This window comes from Corvus hawaiiensis, chromosome 19 (assembly GCF_020740725.1).
Source record: "Corvus hawaiiensis isolate bCorHaw1 chromosome 19, bCorHaw1.pri.cur, whole genome shotgun sequence".
NCBI classification, from domain to species: Eukaryota; Metazoa; Chordata; class Aves; order Passeriformes; family Corvidae; genus Corvus; species Corvus hawaiiensis.
The window spans coordinates 85344-109752 of NC_063231.1; the positions used below are offsets into that span (position 1 = coordinate 85344).

At 39.4% G+C, this 24409-nt stretch overlaps 1 protein-coding gene across 5 annotated transcripts; it reads left to right on the forward strand.

Annotated features, from left to right (window-relative positions):
* Window positions 1-35: 35 nt before the first annotated feature.
* CSNK1D (casein kinase 1 delta) lies at window positions 36-22852 on the forward strand. Of its 5 annotated transcripts, none has more exons than XR_007207549.1 (10): window positions 205-370; window positions 5644-5754; window positions 7416-7564; window positions 8039-8267; window positions 8645-8815; window positions 10328-10476; window positions 11056-11227; window positions 11539-11678; window positions 11968-18396; window positions 20224-20256. XR_007207549.1 is itself a non-coding variant. In XM_048323709.1 (10 exons), exons 1-9 carry the CDS (start codon window positions 295-297, stop codon window positions 18360-18362), a joined length of 1230 nt encoding a protein of 409 aa, XP_048179666.1. In that variant the 5' UTR covers window positions 205-294; the 3' UTR covers window positions 18363-18396; window positions 20224-22376. The 5 variants fall into 5 exon arrangements, 4 of the variants coding, with proteins under 4 accessions (XP_048179669.1, XP_048179666.1, XP_048179665.1 ...); XM_048323709.1 differs by having other exon boundaries at window positions 18330-18396; window positions 20224-22376; XM_048323712.1 differs by lacking the exon at window positions 11968-18396 and having other exon boundaries at window positions 36-370; window positions 20224-22376.
* The last annotated feature ends 1557 nt before the right edge of the window (window positions 22853-24409 follow it).

Here is a 24409-nt window from a genome sequence, read left to right on the forward strand (position 1 = left end):
CCCGCCCGCCGCGCCCGTCCCTGCAGCAGCGCGCTCCGCCTCCGGCGCTGGGGAAGTGAGGTCACGCAGTATGGTGGCTCGGGGCCGGAGGGGCTGACGGGCCGGTGGTGTCGGGGATCCGTGTCCATCTTGCTCGGGAGCTGCGGCGACGGTCTTGCCTGTCTCGCTAGTATCGAGCGGCGAGACCAAAGCCGCGATGGCATCCGGAACCGCAGGACTGTGAGGCGTCAGAACGAGAGCCAGCGGGCCGGGCAGAGCAGCAGAACCGGGTCGCGGACGAGCCGAGCTGTCGCCATGGAGCTGAGGGTTGGGAACCGGTACCGGCTCGGCCGGAAGATCGGGAGCGGCTCCTTCGGGGATATCTACCTGGGTAAGGAGGATGGCTCGCAGGGGACTTAGCTGGCCGTTTTGTGGCTCTGTCGAGAACATCGGGGGCCTAGCCGGGTCGGGCAAGTACCTCGGCTAGGAGCACAGCAGCAGTAATTTAATATTTCGTTGACATCATGTCCTAATTTGGACAGTGCGGAAATCGGGAATTCTGGTTTACTCGGCTGCCTCTTCTCATTGTTGACCTTGGGCACCGTTCGCGTCTGTCAGACGGGCATAAGGGTAAAAATCGCCTCATTTAAGAACAAGGAAGAAAAAAACCCCAAAAATACATAAACCCTAAAAACCCCACAACCCACCACATTCGGAAAAACGTTTTGGGAAAGAAACGTGTACCAGGGTTAAATATCGCTGCAGTGGACTAGGAAAAATTGTCGGAAGGATGATTCTTTCTCCTGTGAGGCCTAAAAAAAAACTTACACAACTACAGGTGATTAGGTTGCAGTAAAAAAACTTTTAAATCCTTAAAATAATCCTCATAGTTCGGCTGATCCTGTTGCTTGACCGTCGCCTAATCGTGATTGCTACGCAGTTGTAAAACGTACAGGATTGGAATTGTCTTTGCCAGTCCATTATTTTAGCTCTCTAGCATAATAGCCTACCGCTAATGCTTATGACAAGCACAAGTAGTGGGTACAACAAGTTTTGAAAGAAGGTATTTTTAAAATACGTATTCTGCAAACTCTCAAGCTGTATGAATTGGGTTAAATCCAAAGAAGTATGAATGTTATGTCCCATCCCATAGACACAAGTACTCTGCTTTTGAAAATTGTGTTAATTTAGAAATGCAAATCAAGAAGGGGAGGAAGGTGGAACTTGCGGGGGCTAAGGTTTATTGACTGTTTATTTGTGGAAGATAAAAATAATGTCACTTGCTAGCTTATGTGGTATGTTTGGCAGTGCATGCAGTATGAGAGCTGGAGGTTGTTTTTCTAGACGGCAGTGCTTCGTCTTGCAGTGCACAGCTGGCATTCCAAAATAATTCGTTAGCTAAAGCTGCTTGTCTACAGATAATGAAGTACTGGTTATCCATAATACAGATAATATGCCTGATGAAAAATACACATTTCTAACTGAAGGTATGTGGTTGTCTAGAGACACAGAACATGATTCTTCCTCTCTGCAGTGCATGTTTAGAAGATCAAAGACGTGACCGAGATTGTGGTAAAGCTTGTGTAAAAATCCTTGTTGGCTTCCGTTGGGATTTTGGGGGGTAATTAAGGCAGCAGTTAAAATCTGAAAAGTCAGATGATTTGAAAAATTTTAACTTCTGACTACTGCTCAGATAAATGAGTTGGTATTATAGTATTAATTTAAAGTGCAAGTAAAATAAAGGTTTATGTGTCGCTTTTATCTCTGTGCATGCAGCTCACACTGGTGAAGTTGCACAGAAAGTAATAGTTCTCTGTATGCTAGCGTAAATATTAATGCAGTACTGAATTTTGCGCAGTAAATTCTCTGGGTTTTACGGGTTTTTTTATTTCTAAATTTTATTTCTAAATAACCATCGTGAATTTACTTTCAGGGCTTACTGCAAAGGCCATGCGTGAGCCAGTAACCAGCACGGAAGTATGCGAATGGAAGATCCAGCTGGTGGCATGGGTTTATTTTTCCAGGGGAAATTACTGCCTTTCAAGAACTGAAGCCCTTTGTAGAGTCCCGTTTGGTTTGCCTACCACTATCTGGTAGAACAGATGTTTGAAAACAATGTTTTTTGTGATAATGAAGTGTGGTCAGTTTTTTTTTTTTAAATTCGGTTTCTGCTCAGTTGTTCAGACTGTGCAGTAGTCATAAGTGTCTTAAAATAATTTCTAAAATTATTTCAGAAGTCATTATTTATTTTTAAGTACACGTGCCTTCTGATAGGCCTCAGTGAATTTGTAGATTACTTCAGCATACATTCCCAGTGGAGTTTTATGCTTTGAAAAGGAAGACTTGACTATTTTTGCCTGTTTCCAGTCCTCAGGTTTTGTCTTAAATGCAGCTACCAGGGTGTTGAAGACATTCCAGAGTAGAGGGGAGGGACCTCCTCCCTTTTCCCACCCTTCCTCTTTTTCCCTACTTTGGAATAAGGAGCCAACACCACTGTTAGTAGCATAGTTCTTTCACATTCTTTCTCTTCTCCTTCGTACCTCAAAATTTGTCTTCTGGGATTTGGAATGGAGGTCTGTGGGACAGGATTTTGACGTGTAAGGCACTATTGTAAATAAATGAGGATGGACAACTTAAAGAAAATAAAATTAAGGAGTTTACTTATGTTACCTTCCAGAGGAAGATACGAAAGAAATTGATGCACAGATATTCTAAATAGTATGAAAGGTGGACAGGGGTGAGTGGCTCAGAGTAAGCATTTGTTTTGTTGCCCAAACCACAAGGTCAAGTAGGAATGGGTCACGAAGACAGAGCAGTCGCAGTGTTTTCATGGTTTCTTGTGTTAGGTATACATTTTTCTTAAGAATGAGTTTTGGGTTGTAAACTAATTAAAATAATTTCCAGGGCCTTCCTTAGGGAAGAGGACTTTGCAATTACAAGTAAATTGGAATTTTACATTTTAAAAGAAAATACTTTCACAACTTTAGTCTTTCACTTATAAATGGTGACTTCTCATTATACTGCTTGTTAACACTTCTTTTAATTAGTGATTCCTTTCATAGAATTGCTGCCTCTCAAATATTATTGCATATTCCTTAAAGGAAGCTAAGCTTTTGGTGAAATACAGGGCGCTGTGAAATTTCAGAAACTTTGTCTCGGGATTGAGGTGTAGACATAAGTCCCTACTTGGGGAGAAGCAGTGGATTGCTTGGCAAAACGATTTCCATTTTTATGCCACTCACATTGGTTCTGCTGGACTCAAAAATATTAATTGCATTATTTTAGTGTGAAATCTCTTGTCTCGAAGGAGAGGGCTTACACAGAAGTGGTCAGGCTGAGGATCTTGGCTTTCTTAGGTAGTAAAGACTTCTTGGGAAGAGCAAGTACGCTAAGAAGTGACCTAGGGAATCGAGACCACAGTCTGTGAAGTAACAGTTTAATAATGTGTTGAGCAGAACTTGATCCTGATAACACAAGTCTTGATCCTCCTGCACTGGTTTTGTGTTAATCAACCACAGAAGTCTGCAGCCGTCCATAGAATGATAACGTCTTTCATTATATGCAGGCAGAAGTTTGTGTTTGTTTTGGATCAGAAAAGTTTTTTAAAAAAGCCAAACCAGCCAGAACCCCAAAATAACCCCATTGCTGCTGATTACGCATCAGTTAATACCGTCTTCAGTCCACACCCTCCCTGATTTTGGCTCCTGTGGAACTCGGGAGAACAAGGGAGAAAAGTCAGGAGATGTGTGGTTCAAAATCAAGATTTTCATTTGAGGTGGGGAGGTCAGTATTAAGATAAGTCCTTCCTCCTCGTATTGCTGATACGTGCTTTCACATCTCTGGGTTGAAGTTCACCGTGATTAATTTAAAGTCCAGCAAAATAATACATGAATGAAATGTGAAAAATACTAGATTACATATTGAAGAGCTTTCAATTACTGCGACTGTATTGTGACCAAAGTAACAATCCAGGATTCTGTCACCTATTATGCTAGATAAAAAAAGAGTCATATGAGACAGATATATGTACAGCCTTATTTTTCTTTTGCGTTTTCCAGTTGAGTACCTTGAGTTGTATCTAGAGTGAGCTTCATATGTTTTGTCAATTTTTAAGGTGCATTGTGAAATGCCTAATAAATACCTACTGGGGTCTCCACTCAAGTAGGCGCAGTGTTCCAGCAACACCACCTTGATACCCACGTGTGCGTGCAAATGGAAAGACATTTTATTAATGTTAAAGAAGACACATAGTCTTGTGTGAGCTCAGATTGGTTCCGTGCAGTATCGGCTCCTGGCAAAGTGAATGGTCATGTCTGCTTTGAGGTGTGGGATGTTAGCATGTCTTTGTAGCCTTAGTTTTCCTGACTTTATAGATAAAAGCCTCTAAAGCACTGAAGTAGCTCCTTAATCACAGGAACAGGATTTTGCAAGTATAAAAGCTAGATCAGTACGCTGTAATGGTCAAAGGAAAACACAGGGGAAAAAATAGGTAGGCAGAAAAATACATAATTATGCATATGTGTCTTAATTGCTTTGTGTGACTCCCAAAAAGGGCATTATGGAACTGACAAAGGTACAGATAAGAGAAATGGGAAATAATATGCAGTAATTAAAAATTATTTACACAAGGAATGACAAGAGTTTTGAACTCTGAAGAGAGTTAAAGGAAAGTGAGGTAGGGTAAAAGTATATGCAATCCTGATCATGGAAAAAGTGAGTACAGAAAGATTGTTTGCTGTTTCTCAAAAAACCAAAGCAGCTAGTGAACCTCAGGTTACGCTTTTAAGTGGGGATCAGATCAAACAGTGGGTGATGTTCTTCACGTGATCCTGAACCACGAGGTAATGCAGAAAAGAGCCAAATTCTGAAAGTAGAGAGACTTGGCATTATGTCTGTGAAGCGTCACACATTTCCTTTTGCCATTTCCTTTTTTTCCTGTAGTTTGTAAGTTGCTTGGCTGTGAGAGAGTGTATTTTCTTGACTTTCTTTTAAAGAATGTCAGTTTCTCCCTATATACTTTGAAAGTGAACAGGTAAGCCATTTTTTCAGTCACTTGATTCCTGAAACAAGAATTTAATGACATTTAAAGAAAGCTTTTTGGGACTACAGATTCTTTATTCTAGATAATCTGCCTTCCAGCCAAGTAAAATGAGGTGTCAGGGTACAGCCAGAGTATGTTGAGATCTAGGAAAGTCATATTTTTCTATTATTTATTGGAAATAGTCTCTATTTCCAAGGCATAAGAGGAGGTGATTTGAATGCCTAGCGTTTCTTCCGTTGGGGGGGGGCTATGTGCTGCATTTGTACATGTTAATTCTGAGCATTTCCACTGCAAACTGGAAGTGGAAAGACATCCGTGAGAAGATGAACTTGGTTTAGTTTTGTTGTTTTGGTTGGGGGGTTTTTTTGTTTTTATTAATGGGATAGCAGCAATTTTGGCTTCTTGTGCTACAGTGTCTAATAGTTGTCTCTTAAAATCCTAGTCTGTTGGAGAGTACCTCTGAGGTTTCAGAAGAATTTTTAGATAATCGTGGCTGAAAGTACTTAATCTCTGGATGTTTGCCATTGAGAAGTAGTTTGTTGATGTTTGTTTTGTTTCGGTCTTAGCAAAGGAAATGCATCTTAAAAATATTTTGACTGATGTTTAAATTCTTCTGGTTTTAGGAACTGATATTGCTGCCGGAGAGGAGGTTGCAATTAAGTTGGAATGTGTGAAAACCAAACATCCTCAGCTCCACATTGAGAGTAAAATCTACAAAATGATGCAGGGTGGAGGCAAGCAAACTATTTTCCTTCTTCAAAGATTTTACTGGTTTTACATCTTGGATGTATCTGCCACCTGGTAGTTAATGTTAAGGATCTCTTTTGACAAATAAGGAGAAGGTGGGAAAGGTAGCAGGGCAGGTGAAGAACAGCATTTCAGTTCTGCAAGGGTTGTAGAGGAGCAGTTCTAAATCCATGGCTACCACGCTTCATGATAACCAGTAGGATCCTCCCAAAGTTTCTCGTGGCTCCCGAAATACTAAAATGGGAGGACCTTGTGCAATGTGAAACAAAGTTTTGTCCCAGAACAGTGATTTATTTCTGATTCTCATGGATCAGTGAAAGATGGTAACCACTGCTTGGGACCATTTCACCTGACTTGCTTATTATGGTAGCACAATTATAAACATTTTAAATTCAGGTTAATTTTTGTTGTACATGTTAGTATTCTTTCTTCTGAGTTAAAAATATTTCCTTGCTGAAAGAGTTCAAAGGCAAAATGGCATTAGTAGTGGAGAATAGGAGTGAAGCAACTTCATAGCTACCATGTGTTGCTCTGCTACAGTAATTTATTCATATATTTTGGAATTCCAGAAACGTAAGATTCCCATGCAGTTCTGGGACATAAACCCGGTGTAGTTAAGTTTTGTCTTTGTTTCGTAGTCCCTTGAATTCTTCCTAAAGGAGGCTATGCTTTTCATAAAGAGTACATTCCACACCGTATCTGAAATGCCAAGTACGGTAATAAGACCTCTAGAAATGGATAATAACGTGTATTTGCATTTAGTTATTTTTTTAATTCCTGCCTCATTCAGTTGCCACCTGCGTGTAGCTGGAATTGTCTTCGTAGAGTAACATGCTTCCTTGAAACTGGGTGAATTACGGCATTTCACACCAAAACTAGAATAGAACTAACTCAGAGTAAGGCATTTGGAAATCTGAATACGGCTACCTACATGCAGGTTTATTTCAAAATAATTTGAGCATTTCTATATTTCTGTGTGAAATAAGGTTCCTGAGTTCCTCCATAAATTTGGGCTAATTATCATACTGTCAAACTGAATGAATAATGCATCTCGTAAACAATGCTACTTTGGTAGAGATTCACCAAACAACAAATACCACGGAACTGAAGGAAAGACAAGAATATGAAGGAAGCGTGGAAAATCATTGCAAATTTTGATGAAAGAGACAGGTATATCGTGGTGATTTTGTAGGCTTTGAAACTAAGTTAATTTCTAAGGCCTTTTTCAGTAATAATATCTAGTGGTTTGTCAGGGTCTTTATTTTCAGACTTCCAATTTGTGCCTTATTGCATCTTAGAGACTACACGAGTATTACTATTGGTAAAATGCTTAGGGTTCAAATCCAACAAAGATGCTCAATATTTTAGATTTACAATGTAAGTACAAAGCCTGAAAGGTTTCTGGGGAAGAGGAAAAAGGCTATTTTTAGACCTCTATTGCTGTAATTTTGTATTGATTCTGTTGGAAGTTATCAAACATTTAATTTTGGAGTGTCTGAAGGCAGCATAAAGTATTAAACTTCACTGTAAATGGAAACATTCACAGTAATGACCCTCTTAGAATTCACCTTAAGAGCCTTGAAGATTTGTGTGTATGAACTGTATAAATCAAATTGTTATACTGAATAAACGTTTTATTTTTTTCTAGTGGGTATTCCCACAATTAAGTGGTGCGGAGCTGAAGGGGACTACAACGTTATGGTGATGGAGTTGTTGGGACCGAGTCTTGAAGATCTCTTCAATTTTTGTTCAAGGAAATTTAGTCTCAAGACAGTCCTATTACTTGCTGACCAAATGGTAGGAAACGGCTTTGTTATCTTGATGATGCAATATGCTGGGATATTGAAACATTTTTCATAGATTATATACATTTTATTTCTGTAATTTAGAGGTGAATAAGCTGTATTAATAGAGAGAAGGTTCAAAATTACTTCTGTTTCTGTAAATCCAAGCTATCCCATCAAAAGCGATTACCAGTTCTTTAAGAACTGGACCTGCGCTGTTTGCAAACCAGGTGTTGCACTGCTCAAAGTTTAAGAAATTTCCCCAGGAAAGTTTTTGGAAACAGATGTAGAATAGACACGGGCAAGGAGCTGGAAAGAAGGTTTGTCTGTTGTCTTCTAAATTATGTTCTTTTTAATGCCCTTCTATCTTACAGTAAAAAGGGGGGTTGCCTCTTTCATTATTAAGACAGAATTGCTAGTGTTTTTGTCAGAAAAAGGTGTATGCTTAGTCTCTTGACAATGATTTTTTTTTGTGGTCTGCATTTAGATTAGTCGAATTGAATATATTCACTCTAAGAACTTCATCCACCGAGATGTGAAGCCAGATAACTTCTTAATGGGCCTGGGGAAGAAAGGCAATCTTGTCTACATAATAGACTTTGGACTAGCAAAGAAGTATCGAGATGCTCGAACTCACCAACATATTCCATATCGTGAAAATAAAAACTTGACAGGAACTGCCCGTTATGCATCCATCAACACTCATCTTGGAATCGGTGAGCTGGGGAAAGCAATAAATTGAAACTTCAAATGTGTTGATGCGTGTGATTTTAGTGCAAGTAGATGTTGCTTTGTAGAGGCGATGTTGCTTTGTAGAGTCCCTATTTTTGACGCTAAGAGTGCAGCATGCATGGCCTTGCATGTCTTGATTAGGTGGAATTCAGTCAGTTTGTAATGCTCAGGAATTAGCACATTTTTTAATAAATGCAAGGATAATAGGCTTTTCTTGTACTGAATGAGCTTATCGTGGGCGTAGTAACTCTCAGCTGTCTTTTGTTCTTGTAAGGGTTTTTATAACAGTGTTGTTGCACAGACTTTTGTTTTTCCAGTAGAAAATAAAACCTAATGAGTTCACTTTTTTATGCTGTTGTAGAGCAATCTCGCAGAGATGACTTGGAGTCCTTGGGCTATGTACTGATGTATTTTAACCTGGGCTCCCTCCCCTGGCAGGGACTGAAAGCAGCAACAAAGAGGCAGAAATACGAACGTATCAGTGAAAAGAAAATGTCTACACCCATTGAGGTTTTGTGTAAAGGATATCCTTGTAAGTTACTCCTCTATAACACTAGGCCTAAGTGGTCATGTTTTAGCAGTACTTCTCCTTTCTTTACGTTAAATTCTACCAGTCTTTTTCACCATCTCCTCCCCGCCCCCCCCCCCCCCCTTCCTTACCCCTCATGATTTTGCCACATCTGTGGTAAAAATACTATGCTGAAGACTGAGATCTTTGTGTTCGTAGAGCATTTCTAAAGATTCCTTGTCTTAACTGTTGAAATGCCCTCGAGTGGAAGGGTAGCATGGTCCATCTGATTTGCACTGTATTTTTTGTGTGCGTGTTGGCTGGATAATTTGTAACAGACAAATAGCTTTTAGCAAACTGCCTGTTTCTCTATCTGTGTGGGTACTGTTTCTTGAATAAATTGGATTGTATAGTCAGATGCACCTCTTACCTACTGCAGTTATTTCACTTGAGAATTACCATCCCAGGTTCATCTGGTTTGGCCTGCTGATGGATGAGAATTGTGAGAGGCAAAAGAAACCTTCCTGTATCCTAGCATCATGCCTCAAAGTGGTTGCGTTTCTCAGTTTGTTATTTACACCAAAACAATAATAAGCCATTTTTGAGTCCTGTAAAATGATACTTAAATCTGTTTTAAAACTTAGTAGCACTAGCTGTCATCAGAGAATGTTTTCATTTCACTAAGAGTTCGGTCTCTTCTTTCCACCTTCTTTGCTTCGGCAACTAGTTACAATGACAAGAACTATAGTTTTTGTTTGGGTTGTATGAAAACGCATCATTTTTGATGTGTTTCGAGTGTTGTTTCATGCGTGTTCCTTTACGTTCATGAACTACGTGTTTTCTCTGGGGTTTACAGGCAGGGAAGACTAATCAGCTTCTCTTGTGCCATTTGTTAGAATTTCTTTCTTAATATAAATTAATCTCTTATTTCATCTGGGAAGACTTAAAGTCAAAAGCTGGTATTTTGATACTGCTGTTTTCTCTCGTGCGCTGAATTCACTACAGTATTCACTTTTTTGTTTTGTAACTAATATTTTGCTTGCCATTTAAAAACAAGTGTTCAGACTGTTGTAAATTAAAAATGTGGCATGATTTACCTGGGAGATTAATGAGTCCCTTAGTCTTTGCGTGTTTTGTGACGTAGCGGACATGAATCTCTATGTGGCTTAACAAAGAAATGCTCTTCCTTGTCCCACAATAAATTGTGTTCGGTATACTCCAGGCAAAGTTTTAAATCTTTTCTCCCCCACCAGCTGTTGGTTAAAGAACTGTACTGTTGCGTCCTCTCTGCTGTTGACGAATGAGATCTTTGCCTGCTCGGTGGTAGAAAAATAATTTATTTTTCAAGGTTGACATGATAGATGGGTTATAGTGTTCCCTTTGGTAGATTTCTAGCATTAGATAATTATTCTTTTTCTTATGCTTAGGAGATTGCCTTCTTTTCAGGTTTGGGGTGGTTTGGGTTTTTTTTCGACTCAGAATTATAAAAAGCCAATGTGAAGCTGAAGATAAAAAACAGGCTTTCTTTAATTACAGCTGAATTTGCCACGTACTTGAATTTCTGCCGTTCTTTGCGTTTTGATGACAAGCCGGACTACTCCTATCTGAGGCAATTATTCAGAAACCTCTTTCATCGGCAGGGGTTCTCCTATGACTATGTCTTTGACTGGAACATGCTGAAATTTGTGAGTAGCTCACATAGCTTTCTAAAACTTTGAATTTTTAACGGTTTTGGTTGGGTTTTTTACTACGTTGTCAGTTTTGAGTATCTTAACTGATACTGTAAGATTGTCTTCCATTTTTCCTCCTGGCAGCTCTACTGTGTAGACAAAAAGATCAGGAAGCGAGGAAAGGGAGGAGATATGGAATCCATGCTATAAGGCTTGAATGACAGCTAAGTTAAAGTTGCAAGGTTTTTAATGTGAAAGGCTTCTTAGACAGATCCTTTAGGGCAGTCACCAGGCTAGACTGTGGAATTACTACTTTCTCCCACCTTGATCTTTAACATGGGTCATTTGCAACTGTTGAGGAGGTGTCCAGCTGCCGTAACAGTATGTGTGTACATTAGCATTTTGAAGACTATCCGAGCAGCCTGTGTGATCAAAATTTATGTCAGTTCTCAAGAAATTTTACCGAAATAGTTAATGCCTATCGAACTTCAGTTCATGTATTGTCCAGTTCTTTCTTTTCAGCATTTTTATCCAAACGTACAGCTGTAAGCTCCGTAATCCCCCAAGTTGTTCACTACTCTTGACCACCTGTAGGGTGCAAGCAGAGCAGCTGAAGATGCTGAACATGAAAGGCGAGAACGAGAGGAAAGATTAAGACATACACGAAATCCAGCTGTACGTGGATTACCCTCCACTGCTTCTGGCAGGCTAAGAGGAACGCAAGACGTAGCTCCTCCTACTCCCCTTACCCCAACTTCACATGCTGGTAAGTAAGCACGTACCTGGGTAAGTGTACCTCGTAGACTACTCTGATTTGCAGTTTGTCTCTGGGCAGGGTTTAGTTTTTTGGTTTGGTTTTTTTCTCCCTTGCTTTTTTAGTAGATTGAAGGTAATTGCATACACTCATTGCCTGCCAGTTGATGCTTGAATTTCTGTGAAATGTCAAACAATGGCCTCGATTCCTCTTGTTTGGTTCTCTGGGATTTTTATGTGCAAACAGCAAGAGCGTAATTTTTCCAGTGACCGTGTTAAAATGGCATTTCTTATTATGAGAATCTAATGCAATTTTTCTCACAGCCAACACCTCTCCTCGGCCAGTATCTGGCATGGAACGAGAAAGGAAAGTGAGTATGAGATTGCATCGTGGTGCCCCAGTCAATATCTCCTCGTCTGATTTAACAGGCCGACAAGATACCTCTCGCATGTCGACTTCGCAGGTAAAAAAAAAAAAAAAACTCTGTGTATTGAAAAAAATGAGGGCAATTTGATAAAGTTAATTTGCCAAAAGAACTTTCCAGGTAATTGATGGGATTTTGCACTGTTTTTGCAGATGATGTTCATTCATATAAATGCTTGACATTTAGCCTGAATGATGCGGGGTGTAGAAATTTTTATTTTTACCTTGACAGCAGTGAGAGGATGCAAAATTATAGAGATGCAGCATTTTAACCTACAATTATGGGATTTAGCTCCTTGGCTCATTGGGTTTCTTGTATCCGTTACCAGTGAAGAAGCAGAGTAAGAGGCAGTAGTGAATCCTGTTTCCAAATCAACAGAGCAGAGAATATTGGTGCAGAAAAGGCAAGATCCATTTGGTGAAGAACAGAAGGTGCAGTAGTGAAGAAATGTTGTAGTGCAGTGCTCTTAATTCAGAGCTGATAAGAGGCTGCATACATGGATGATGGATACGTTGCAGAAGGCTCATTTGAAGAGAATGGCAGGAGGATAAATGATAATGATTCGTAGTCAGCGCTGAAATCATCCTTACTGGTCACAGTGACTTAACAAAGACATTTTAGGAATCTTTCTTTTTAGGACTGACGATGTTAGATGTGTTTCTAACTCTGTACTATAGCTGAAACATTCCTTCCTCAGCATATTCACGGTCTTGTCCCAAACAGCGTGTGGCCTGGCTTTGTACAATTTGCTTTCAGTCTTACTTACAGAATGGAAATCAGCCAAATTATAGACATTCTGCAACATTTCTGGGAAAGCAGTGTGTTACGGGGACTGGTGCAATGACCTAGGGGTTTTTCCATTGTGCCTCACTACTGTGCAGGAGTTCTAACTGCATAATTTTTGCCAGGGACTCGTTCCTCATTGACAGAGCACATTGACAAAAATTAACTCGGTTACTTTTGGCGTCATCATTTAATTGGCAGAGTTTATTGGTTTTGGATAATACATGGTCTTACGTACGAAATCTGACTGCCAGAAAGAACAGTTTTTTAGATGAGGGCCAAGTCGGTATCTCTAACGAAGACTGAGAGTGAACTGGGTGGAAGAAACAATTCCGTTGTGATAAAAGCAAAGTGGCATTTTGTGGGCTTTCAAGCTGAATGAGTTGTTTCACCATGGAGCTGCGCAGGTACTTGTGCTTGCATGAGGGATGAACGGTTCAGGAGCAGAAATGGCTGGACAAGAATAGGGAGTAGGTGAGGTTTTCTGTATTGGGTTGGTGACAAATTTCACCATCTTAAATTGCTCACTGAACTGCTATTCTTGCCACCAGAAATTCTCATGTTGAAGTATTTTTAAATAGTATGAGAACAAAGAGGGTAGAGTTGTGCATAGTTATGGATCTTGTAAATTTGCCTAAATACCTGTTAGAAGAATGTAAAGAAGGTGCAACTGGACTGTTCGCAGCAATATCCAGTGAATGGGCAATGGACAGTGGGCACAAATTGAAATATAGGAAATTCCATTTAGACGGATGAAGAAACTTTTTTACTATGAAGGTGGGCATGGACTGTAACAGGTTGCCCAAAACGATTGTGGAGTCTCCCTTTTCCAAAGTACTTGGAGCCCAATTGGACATTGTCCTGAGTAGCCTGGTCTAGTTGACTGTGCTGTGGGTAGTGAGATTGGGCTACATGATTTCCAGGGCTCCTTTTTGACCTTGGGTATTCTGTGAGGCTGTGATGCAGAGTTCTCCCTGAACATTTGCTTGAATGTAAATATGGTTTTCTGGAAAAGGTCTGTGGCATTCTGAGAAAATTTCAGATACTTTCTCTGTTACCAGTCAGATATACAAGTAATAGCAGTAACAGACAGAAATGCAGTGATGCTGCTTAATTGTGTTACATGAAAGTGTATCTTTAATTTTTTTGTTATGTTCGTGACACGTCGCTCAGTGCGCAGGTGACACTTTTCTAAGCATTTCAAGATACGAGTAGTACAAGTGGGCTTGTAGATACATTTTGGTTCTGCCTAGCCTGTAAAGTGTGAATACTGTGAGGGCAGTTGCCAGTTCTCTGTGTAGTCTTTAAACATCCAGATACCTAATTTGTGATGAGGGCCAACGGTACGGTCTGGCTTAATGACGCATTCCATACCTGCCTTTTTTAACACTCTGCTTCAAGTATAGGATCGCTTGGTTGACTTCTTTACAATCCCAACAGCGGCCTAGTTGGGATCTTCTCTTGAGTTTGTCAGAACTAATCATTTGTTGCCTGCTGTATTCATTTAGTTCTTAAGACAGTGAAGCAGTGCTGGTATCTATTTGTGGTGACCAAATAACTGTGTGTGACTCTAGTATAATTTGAACAGATTCCCGTAGGCCTGTTGGAATTGGAAGGCAAGAGAGATTTGCAGTGGGAAATGGGTTAGATTGGAAGGGAGCTTAAAGATTGCCTCGTTCCAACTCCCCTGCCATGGGCAGAGAACCTTCCAGTAGGCCAGGTTACTCAGAACCCCATTCAGCCTGGCCTTGAACATCTCCAGGGGTGGGGAGTCCACGACCTCTCTGGGCAACCTGTTCCAATGCCTCACTGCCCTTTATAGTAAAGAATGTCTTCCTAAAATATAATTTTTCCCTCCTTCAGGTTAAGGCCACTCACCCTTGTCCTATCACTACATGCGCTTTTTACGTGCTATGTGAACAGCCCCTCTGCAGCCTTCTTGTAAGCCCCCTTTAGGTACTGCAAGGCTACTCTCAGTTCTCCCCAAAGTCTTTTCTTCTCCAGACTGAACAGCCCCAACTCTCTCAGCCTGTTTGCGTAGGAGAGATGCTGCAGCCCCATCATCAACTTAGTGGCTCTCCTCTGGACTCATTCTAACATTGTCAGTGCTGTTCTTGCATCAGGGGCCCCAGACCTAGGCACAGTACTTCAGGTGGGGTCTCACAAGAGCAGAATAGAGGGCAAGAATCCCCTCTCTTGAGTTGCTGGTCACTTTTCTTTTGATGCAGCCCAGGACACGGTTGGCTTTCTGGGCTGCAGGCGCATGTTGCTGGCTCACGTTGAGCTTCTAATCCGTGAAGACCCCCTAGTCTTTCTCCCCAGAGCTAGTCTTGATCCATTCTCCAGCCAGCCTGTACTTATGCTTGACATTGACCTGATGTGTATGCCGGACCTTGCACCTGACCTTGTTGAACTGCGTGAGGCTCCCATGGACCCACTTCTCAAGCCTGTTGAGGTCTCTCTGGATGGCATCCCTTCCCTCCGGCATGTCAACTGCACCACACAGCTTGTTGTCAGCAAATTTGCTGAGGGTACACTTGATCCCACTGTCCATTTTGCTGACAAAGATGTTGAACAGCGCTGGTCCCAATACTGACCCCTGAGGAACAAACACCGCTCGTCACTGCTTTCCGCTTGGACATCGACTCATTAACCACAATTCTTTGAGTGCAACCATCCATCCAGTTCCTTATCCTCTGAGTGGTCCATGTGTCAAATCTGTGTCTCTGAAGTTTAGAGATAAGGATATCATGTGAGACAGTGTTCAGTGCTTTGCACAAGTCCAGGTGGGTGATGTCTGTTGCTTTTCCCTCATCCACCACTGCTTAACTCCACTGTAGGAGGTTGCCGAATTTGTCAGGTGCGATTTAACTTTAGTGAAGCCGTGTCATCTGACACCAGTCACCTGCTTATTCTCCATGTGCCTTAACATAGTTTCCAAGAGGATCTGTTACATGATTTTGCTAGGCGCTGAGGTGAGACTGGCCTGTAGTTCCCTGTGTCATCTTTCCTTTATAAAACTGGGGGTTGTGTTTCCCCTTTTCCAGTCAGAAGGAACTACGCTGGACTGCTGTGACATCTCAAATATGATGGATAGTGGTGTAGTCCCTTACTCAGCTGGTTGCCATAGGACCCATGGATGTATGTCATCAGGTCCCACGGACTTGTGCACTTTCAGGTTCCTTAAACAGTCTCAAACCCCCTCTTCTTCCACAGTGGATGGTTCTTCATTTTCCCAATCCCTGCCTTCACCTTCTGCAACCTGGGTGGTGTAGCTGAAACACTTTACTCAGACTTCAGCTTGTAACACTTCCACTTGAGCTTGTTAGAGAAAATTCACTTTTCGTTTTCTCAGTTCTCGCTCTCTAGAAGGCAAGATGGTGCAAGTTGCAGGTGTCGATAGCGTCTGCTGTTACAGTCTCCATAATATTAGAGTAGCTCTTCTGTAATCAAAATTTATCCTTAGATCTTAGCCAAGTTACCAATTATAGCCATGAGTTTCCAATTATCTTTATACCTTGTTCTTAGGAAAACCTAAAGTATTCAAGTTATGTGGCAAAGTCATTAAAGAGAATTTTGATTGGATAGATGTAAGAATACAGAAAGTCATCCGTATCACTTCTTTTCAAGAGAACCATAAAGAGTAGCAATTGTTTGTTCATGTCCATTCCAAGTGTGCTAGTTTCCTTAGTAAGTCTTAAGGAAGTATACTGCCACAGGTCCTTTTTTCAGGAAGTGCTTAAGCTATACTCCTGGTAGAAAGCAACTTTTAGAGTTTGCCATGCACATCTACAGATGTTTTCTGTTAAGAACTACGTTTGTTAGAGTTCTTATTTATAACTTGATGAATTAGTTTTGTTACTTTATTTATTTGTATGCCTTGGTTTGGTAATGCAACGGTGCATCTGTAATCTCCACCTCTATTCATCTAGAGGAAAGGCTGCTGCTTGTTAAACTCTGGACGGTGAAATGTGCAGAGGTTACTCAAACAAGGAAAGCTACTTGCCTCTAAGTAGAGTTCTTCTTAAAGATGACTACTCCACATGTTTATCTTTCTTTTTTTCCAAGTTGAATTCTGATCAGGTCAGACTGAAACTGAAAACCTAAGGCTGTGGATGCAAATAATAGGAACCAAAATTCTGTTACGAAAACCAGGCATTCTCAGAGAAATTTAACGCTTGTGGAAAAATGGTAATTTGTAAGCATAGCAAAATAGGTGTCATTTATTCCCCACATCCAAGATAGTGTCCACATAGCACCTAAGTCATTCTCCTTAAAAAGACATGCTGTTTCTAACGCTAAGTAATGAGTGTTTACTGGAGTAACAGCTACCATGTCTATGAAATGGTTCATGAAACTTAAGTGTTTCTAATGCAGTTACGTAAATTCTGTGGCACATGTTGTTCTTTTCTGGATTATATGAAGTGAACGCAACAGTGAAAAACCTGCAAGTTGTGAGTTCACAGCGATGAACATTAGTGGGAGCTGAGCGGTCAAGCATAGTCTATTCAAATGTGTATTCCTGCAGTACTCCAAATTCTGGTTAGGATGAAGGAGTGGAGGCCATTTTCCTATATGGGGGAACTATATCTGTGGTAAGTAATGACTGAGGGGGCAGGTGTAATGTTGGAGAGGTTAGTGTGGTTTCATAATGAAAGGGCACAATTTCCTCCTTGAATCCATGTATGATACAGGAACGAACAGAAGCGGAGATGTTTCTCTGTGTCATTAGCGAGGTGGATTGGGAAAACAGATTGTCCAATGCAAGAGGTTCAAATCTACTACTTTCAGTTTGTCTGAAAGCTAAGAAAATGTCTTGAGTGAGTTGGTGTCATGTTTGAGATACAATGACTTTAACAGGAATTAAAGGAGAAAACATGTGAAGAAGCTATTGCTTAAAATTAAAACCGCTAACATGTAAGGAAAGGCAAAACAGAGGTTTAAGTGAAGGTAGTTACCTACTGAAACAACTTCTAAAATAAGTAGATCATCTCTCCTCTCTGCCTCTGCATCAACACTGGATTCATTTCTAAGTGGTGTATTCCAGTCTAAAGCAAGTCTAAATTACATGTGTGTGTAATGAAGGGCGGTGATCTGTGTTGGACAGAAAATCATACCAGCTGTTAAAAGATCCTTCTGCTCTTAAGCTCTCTTAAGAGAATTGTTCCCTAAGTCTCCTTTACAGACTTTTTAAACATTAAAGAGACATAGTAAAGGAGGTAGTAAATGAGGTAATGAGTATTCTAGTAAAAACTACTGTGAATCAGCTCTGTCGGTCCACATGCACAGACTGCATCCTGAAAGCAGTGATCATCTCAAGAGTCTAGTTACAGGTGAGTAGTCTTCATTTCCTTCTACAAAAGGTTCAGTCTGACTGCTCATGGCTACGCAGTAAGTTCTTTAATTTTTTTTTCTTGAATGTAGCATGTTCAGCACCCAACAGTCAGAGCTGTTGCAAATTCCTATTGGTAATAGAGGTATTCTCTCTGTAGTTGGAAGAAAAGATTGAAATGCTGCACAAAGAAATGTTTTACTAAATCTCTTTGATGGGAGACGTTTTTAGAAGACTACAGCCAACACTGGCATTGAATAACTTAAATGTTGTGCCATACTTCAGTGCTTCTGCATTCTCCATTTCCTCATCCGCAAATCTTTCTCCACGTGTACATCTTAATAGGCATCATACTCTGCGTTGTTCTTCTGACCCTGTCATCTTCCTTTGAGGATTAATGATTTGTTTCTTTTACGTGTCTCTTAACATGATGGAAATGTCTTCTAGAAATCTGAAATCAGAGCTTCTCAAAAGATAGAGTTGCTACTGCAAGCTCAGTTTGGATGTTTGTTCGACATCTTTATATATTGGGGCAGTGGAACTGTTACAAATTGCTGTCTTTTCCCCTACCTCAGAATAGCATTCCTTTCGAACACCATGGCAAGTAGCTGCTCGTCTCCTTTCGTTGGAAGGCAGCACTGGGTGAGTGCTTCTCATTGGACACCAAAGCTTTGGATGGGGTGGGGAAAAAACTCTTTGGAAACATCTGACCGCTCCTCCTACTCATGTGATCTCATAGTTGTATCTGTGCCTTCCGGTCAGATGCTTGATGAAGCATTGATTTTTCTCTAACTTAAAAGTAAATGTCCTTCCAAAAGCTGAGTTATTGCTGCTGTTCCACTTGGACTCTTAAGCAGAATTGACAGTAATAGTAACCTAAAAGGTCCCTCAAATTGTTCAAGTATCAACAGTAAAATAACCAAGTCTAAATTTTAGCTGTTTGAGATACATGTCTTTCCAAGGATGTTGATACAGGAGTATGTCATCCATTAAAAACCAGATCTGCTCAGAATCATAAAAGCAAAATACACGTATGAAGAGTTAATTGACAATATTACTCAAATGAGGCTCTGTCTTGTCTTGTCATGAATGGAATGTTCTACTACAGCCATATCCATTTTTCACTGTTTTATATTCTTCTCCATGCCTTATGAGCTCTAATTTTAAAAGTACTCAGATCTGTTCAGATCTGTATTTAAAAAAATGTTCACGTACTAACAAGAATAGTTGACCATGAGCATCTCAGAGGTAGACAGACTTGAATTTGGGTATTACTAAGTCCTTTCCACTGTTTGGTGCAGTAGAAGTTTCTGCCTTTCTGTGTGCAGCTTTTGGCTTTTTAGGCTGTTCTGCTTTTGGCAATAATAGGTTTCGTATGAAAAATAACAGCTTTCAGTTGGAATCTGAACCTTAGTGGCTGAGGGATGCTTTTCTTAAATATTTCAGGAGCTTCTTTGCTTTGCTACTTATTAAAAAAAGGCTGTGAGATTTTTCTGTTCCTTAATAAATTCTGTTGTATAACTCTTGTCTGCTGTCTCACTTTCCCTATAAAGCCTAAGCTTGCATTAATCCTGTATCTCTAGTTGGTGAAGAATCCTGCTATTCCTCTTCTGTTACTCTCCTGCTTTGTGTGCTTGGCTGACTCTGCACAAGCTGCTTCGTGAACAGTTTATAACATTAAAAAGATCCAACTGTAAATGGCAGCTTAACACTTTAAAGACCAGTTATCAGATCTTAGTAAAAAAAACCAGATACAAAAATAAATGCAAAAAAAGCAAACGTAGAGCTTTGCATTGAAAAGCCTGTGTACAGGAGACGTGCAGATTCTGGTCTGGGTTGTGCCTGCATTAGTTGGCCTATATACTGTATGCCTTAGTATTTGTAGCTGTTTACAACTGAAACGAATACTGAATACTGATCCAGCTACTTAGATGTTTCTTGCTTCTTAAATTGCAGAGATGTATGGTTGTTTTTCATTTTCGTGGTGAAAATGGTACTGAAATAATGCTACACTCTTACTTCAGTAGGTCAAGCTATGGAAATACAAGAATTATCTTTTAACACAATGTCCCATGGAAAGTGAAAAGCTATTGAAAATAATGAATTTCTTTTTCACCTTCTTAATATTTGTTTAAAATTAATTATCCATTGAGTCTATTACTGTGCATTCATAGTGTTTTCATCTGGTTGGTTCTTTCTTCTGTGCATGTTTGTGCTCTGTCTAATTTTCTTCAAAACATCCCCTCTGGCTGGAAAGGTGCATTTTCCATGTTAAATTCTAATAAAAGAGGAAAATATTAGGGGCATTTGTGTAGCTACAGGTGGGTGTGAAACATTGTATTGCTCATTGGATTTTAAATTCACATACTTAAATTCTGGCAATTAATAGTTTAAAAGTACCTTGTGAGACACTCGTATGTTAACTAGAAGGATATGTGCTGATGTTGTCTTGTTTTTTGGCTTTGGTAGATTCCTGCTCGGGTAACTACCAGTGTTCTCCAGTCTGCTGTGCACCGATGAAAATTATTTTGCCATGGAAGGCAGATAATGCATGGCTGATCTCCCATGTTACCAATGGCTTTACTAGCAAAAATACCCTAAACTAGAGCGGAAATTGGAGTTCTCCATGTGACCTAAAAGGCCCTTGGAGGAACATGCAGAGACTCCAGCAGCTGCCATTACAGGATGCTTTTGCCAGAAACCCAATGACCTTAAGAGAACCCTGTGGTAACAGGGCTGGAAAAGAAAGATGGTTTACAGAGTTCACCGCCTGTTACTGGATGGCCATTTCAGTTTTCCCTCCACAGGCGGCAGACTTTACTCCCTTTTTATTATTCTACTGTAACTATAAATCTTTTACTTGGTTTAAGAAAGTTTTTTGTATCATTTTGCTAAAATTATTGGCTTACTTATCTGTAAAGAACTCTTGCTTTTGTCTGATTTAAAAATGTAGAATATAAACAAACCTGAACTAAAGATGATGACTTGAAATTTCTTGTTTAAAAGATTAGTCTGCCAGGGAATATGTAAATGAATCAAAACCATCTGATGTTATTTAAATTGTTTACTTTCATGTATTGTCCCATTCTGAGTCGGTTTTCTCATGAATTTTTTAAAACTGTTAGAAGTTTATTTTACTGTTTGCTGTCTTCATTCACACTGGACATTTAACTTTCTGTGTAACACAAAGGAATCTTTAATACTCATTCTGTTTCGTAACAGAGGAAAACTTAATACCCTGCAGGAGAGTCTTAAGTATAGTAGAGATTGTCATGATGGATTTCTTTTTTGTAAAGAACGTGAAGGACAAAGTGAAAGACTGGCATTTGAGGGATTTAGAATTAGAAAATTTGTTCTGTCTCTTTGTTTAGTTTGGGTGAATGGATACTTTCAAACATTGTTTTTTACTGCAAAAATTTTGTTTCCTCTTCTCTGAGGCTGGTTAGCTTGGAGGCTGTTACAAGTGCAAAATAGACATTGCTGCTGAGTCTTCAGTGAATTTGCATGTTTCATTCAGTATCCACATGTTTATAAATAAATAAATACATTGATTTTGGCCTTCTGTTACATGCCAAGACTCAAAAAAGGAATTCTTAAACAAAAAACCAAAAAAACGCCCCCCAAACTAGCAACGTATTCTTGCTGTGAAATCCTGAGAATTTTTACAATTCAGGTGCGTATCATATTTAATTCTTAACTATATTTGACGGAGTATGCCCAGAATCATTAGCTAGGCATGAATGACTCAATGTGCTCAGGTGGTTGCAGGTGTTGTTGGCTCCTGTTGGTTATGGACTATGGAAAATTCTTCATATTGTTACTGTAAATGGTCTCACAAAAGTACGTATTCTGTCCTTACAGTAGTTGGAACAGTACCAGAACTATTATGACTGAAATGATGGGAAGTTCTGTGTTGGAAATGGAAGTATATACAGAGATTTTGTTTGAACAGTTAGGTATTTTGAGAAAATCTTCCCTGCTTGGAGACAATTTTTAAAGGTGTATTGGTCTTCAGATTTTTATGGAGAGTAGTTTTTATTGTATGGGTGTTTACAAATTCTTTTTTGGCCCTCAATAGTCCACATACTAAGTATTATCATTCTTCTTTGGATGTTTTCATAACATTGGCTACTTGCTTGTGTGTACTCTGGGTCAGACTGGGGAAATGTGTGCTTGGGGAGAGTATAGTGGAAAAACTTGAGAATCTGATCGATTGATAAATTTGCATAAGAGAATGATTTCCTCAGTTACTATAAACTCTGGTATTTTAGGCATGTGCACTACCGTTTGAGCAGTTTTACACTTCACTGTGCTTTCCTTGTAAATATCTGTGGTTAATAGTGTGATGTTTGAGGGACTTACAAAAGCAGCCTTTTTATTTTCTCTGTATCTGGATCATTAGATTGCTGTACTATACTTAAAAGTTGACTGCAGACTTCTAGAATTGTACTCACTTGTGGGCAGTTTTTGTTCTTTAAATAGTTAAATTCCATCATGCAGAAAATAGTTAGACTGTCTATATAAACCTGTGTATTGAAAACCAGTATCTCAAAGCACTTCATTTGTACTACCACTGTATTTGTGTACTTCAACAGTTGTGTAAATACATTCATAATAACTTCTGTTCTTCTTTGGTGTAACTTACTGACTTAAAATGAATCCTTACCCTTTACCTGATGCAACTTTTTTTTTTCTTTTCTTTTTTCCTTTTTTTAAGGGGTTTCTGTACCTACAAAGAATATTGTCAGTTGCAAACATTTGAAGATACTGTCTTGATACCAAAACTTTCAGTGAAAGAGTTTGGTAGTTACAATCCTGGGGTATACAGGAAGAAAGAGAAAGCATTAATTGCTTTGCTCACAGAAAGCATGTCTTTTTGTCAATTTAAAGGTAAATGTTTTTGTTTGGATACTTCTTTTTCTTCCATAAGTTTTTCATTTTGTACAAATGCTTTTGCTTATCAAGTAATGCATGGTATTGATAAGGACGTTTAGTAAGGGAATTGAGATTCGATCAGTTATGGGAGCTAGGATAAAAGCAAGAAAAATAGTGAGCTTTACCCACTGTGCCCTGTATAATAAAATTCTGGCTTTTGCTATGTGATTCTCAAAAGTCTATTATAATCTGAGGGTAGGTGCACCTTCAGGAACCCTCTGTGTTTTCTTTTTAGCAGGCCTTTAAAAGTTGGAGGGATATTTTAATTTATTCTCATAGTTTTCATTTAGAACTGTGTGAGTGCTTTTATGTGGAAAGTACCGCCTGTGCTGCTGTTTTACATAATCTTGAATGGTTACAGAGTCCTTGAGTTTTTTGTGGTACAAGTATTTTTTAAAAAATTGAAAAGAAATCCTCTGCTTCAAGAGAGATATTGAGAGAAAACATTCCAGTTCATGTATTTCACATTAACTTCATTAAAATATTCCAAATATCTCTTGGAGGAAGGCATGTAGAACTCATTGTTATTCTCCAGTGGGGAAAAAATATCATAAGCACAACTATTTGTCTTTGTTTCCTCATGTCATAGACCCTTGAGTCCAGCATGGGCTAGAGCAGCATATGTGTTGATTTCAAGAATATTTATTTTCTCTTTGTAAAAGAATTAAATAAAAAGGTGTTTGTTTTGTTCTTTACCTTTTGCTTTACAAAAGCTGCACTTCATGTGTACAAAAAAAACAAGTAAAAACAAATAATGCTGCTGGTTTTTTAATAGTGCTAAGCCATCTGGTCAGAAATCAAAATTTAAGCTTTGAGACTGTGAGAAAGTATAATCCGTCATGAACTTAATCCAACAGCAAAGTAGCTTCTACAGCTCACTGGATGAGATAGGTTAATAATAAAAAGGTTTTACTGTGAAAGAATACAGTACTTTGTTATTAAAACCAGTACATTTCCTTCTGGTTCATTCAAGTGACAGTTACTGACTGTACATGTATATGTCTAGGTTTAAGTGACTGTGCATCGTTCAGTACTTTTGTACTGGGAGAGTGCTCAGAGGCCTGATCTTCAGTAAGAGTGTGTTTCACAGCAAAAGCGTACTGACTTTATCAGCAGATATTTGCACAGTATTAACACTTTACGACTACTTCTTAGATGTTGGTGGAGTTTTTTCTTGCTTAATATTGTTAAGACTAATATGCTGTGTTTCTTCTGTCAAAACCATTACATGCTGCAGGCAGAGGGATAATAGAAAATGAGAGGAGAACTGTACATGCAGAATCTACAAAAATAGGCCTTAAAAAAAAGTGTTCTTTGTTAATCACATTTTGGACAATTCTTGATTCAAAATGCTTAAGATCTAGGTCTCAGGTATGTGTGTGTGTGTGTATATATATATATATATATGCCTAATGGACGAAGAATATGGAAAAAGGGAGAAAGGGTGCAGATCATCCTAAAGCCCTAGTCTACAGTGTCTTTGCTGTGGCCAATCCAGAATGCTTGGGGTGGGATGTGGAACAAAACAGGAATTCATTTGGTACATTATGCGCTAGGAAGAAAATACGTAGTCCTGAGCATAACAAGAAAAAAATTTGCTTAATTACAGTCCTCAGCTTGGTTCAGACCTGCAAGTATTACAGGCACAAAGGCAGGACAGAGCTTCTTATATTTCCCTTAATTCTTAAGGAAAGGGTAAACCAGAGTAATTTGAGGTCGT

Bases quoted from the DNA above. Each gene is read 5' to 3' on its own strand.
- CSNK1D (XM_048323712.1), top strand. From the start codon at position 295: ATGGAGCTGAGGGTTGGGAACCGGTACCGGCTCGGCCGGAAGATCGGG. The intron at 371-5,643 runs GTAAGGAGGATG...TTCTGGTTTTAG, and splicing joins CTTCGGGGATATCTACCTGG to GAACTGATATTGCTGCCGGA. The intron at 7,565-8,038 runs GTAGGAAACGGC...GTCTGCATTTAG, and splicing joins TATTACTTGCTGACCAAATG to ATTAGTCGAATTGAATATAT.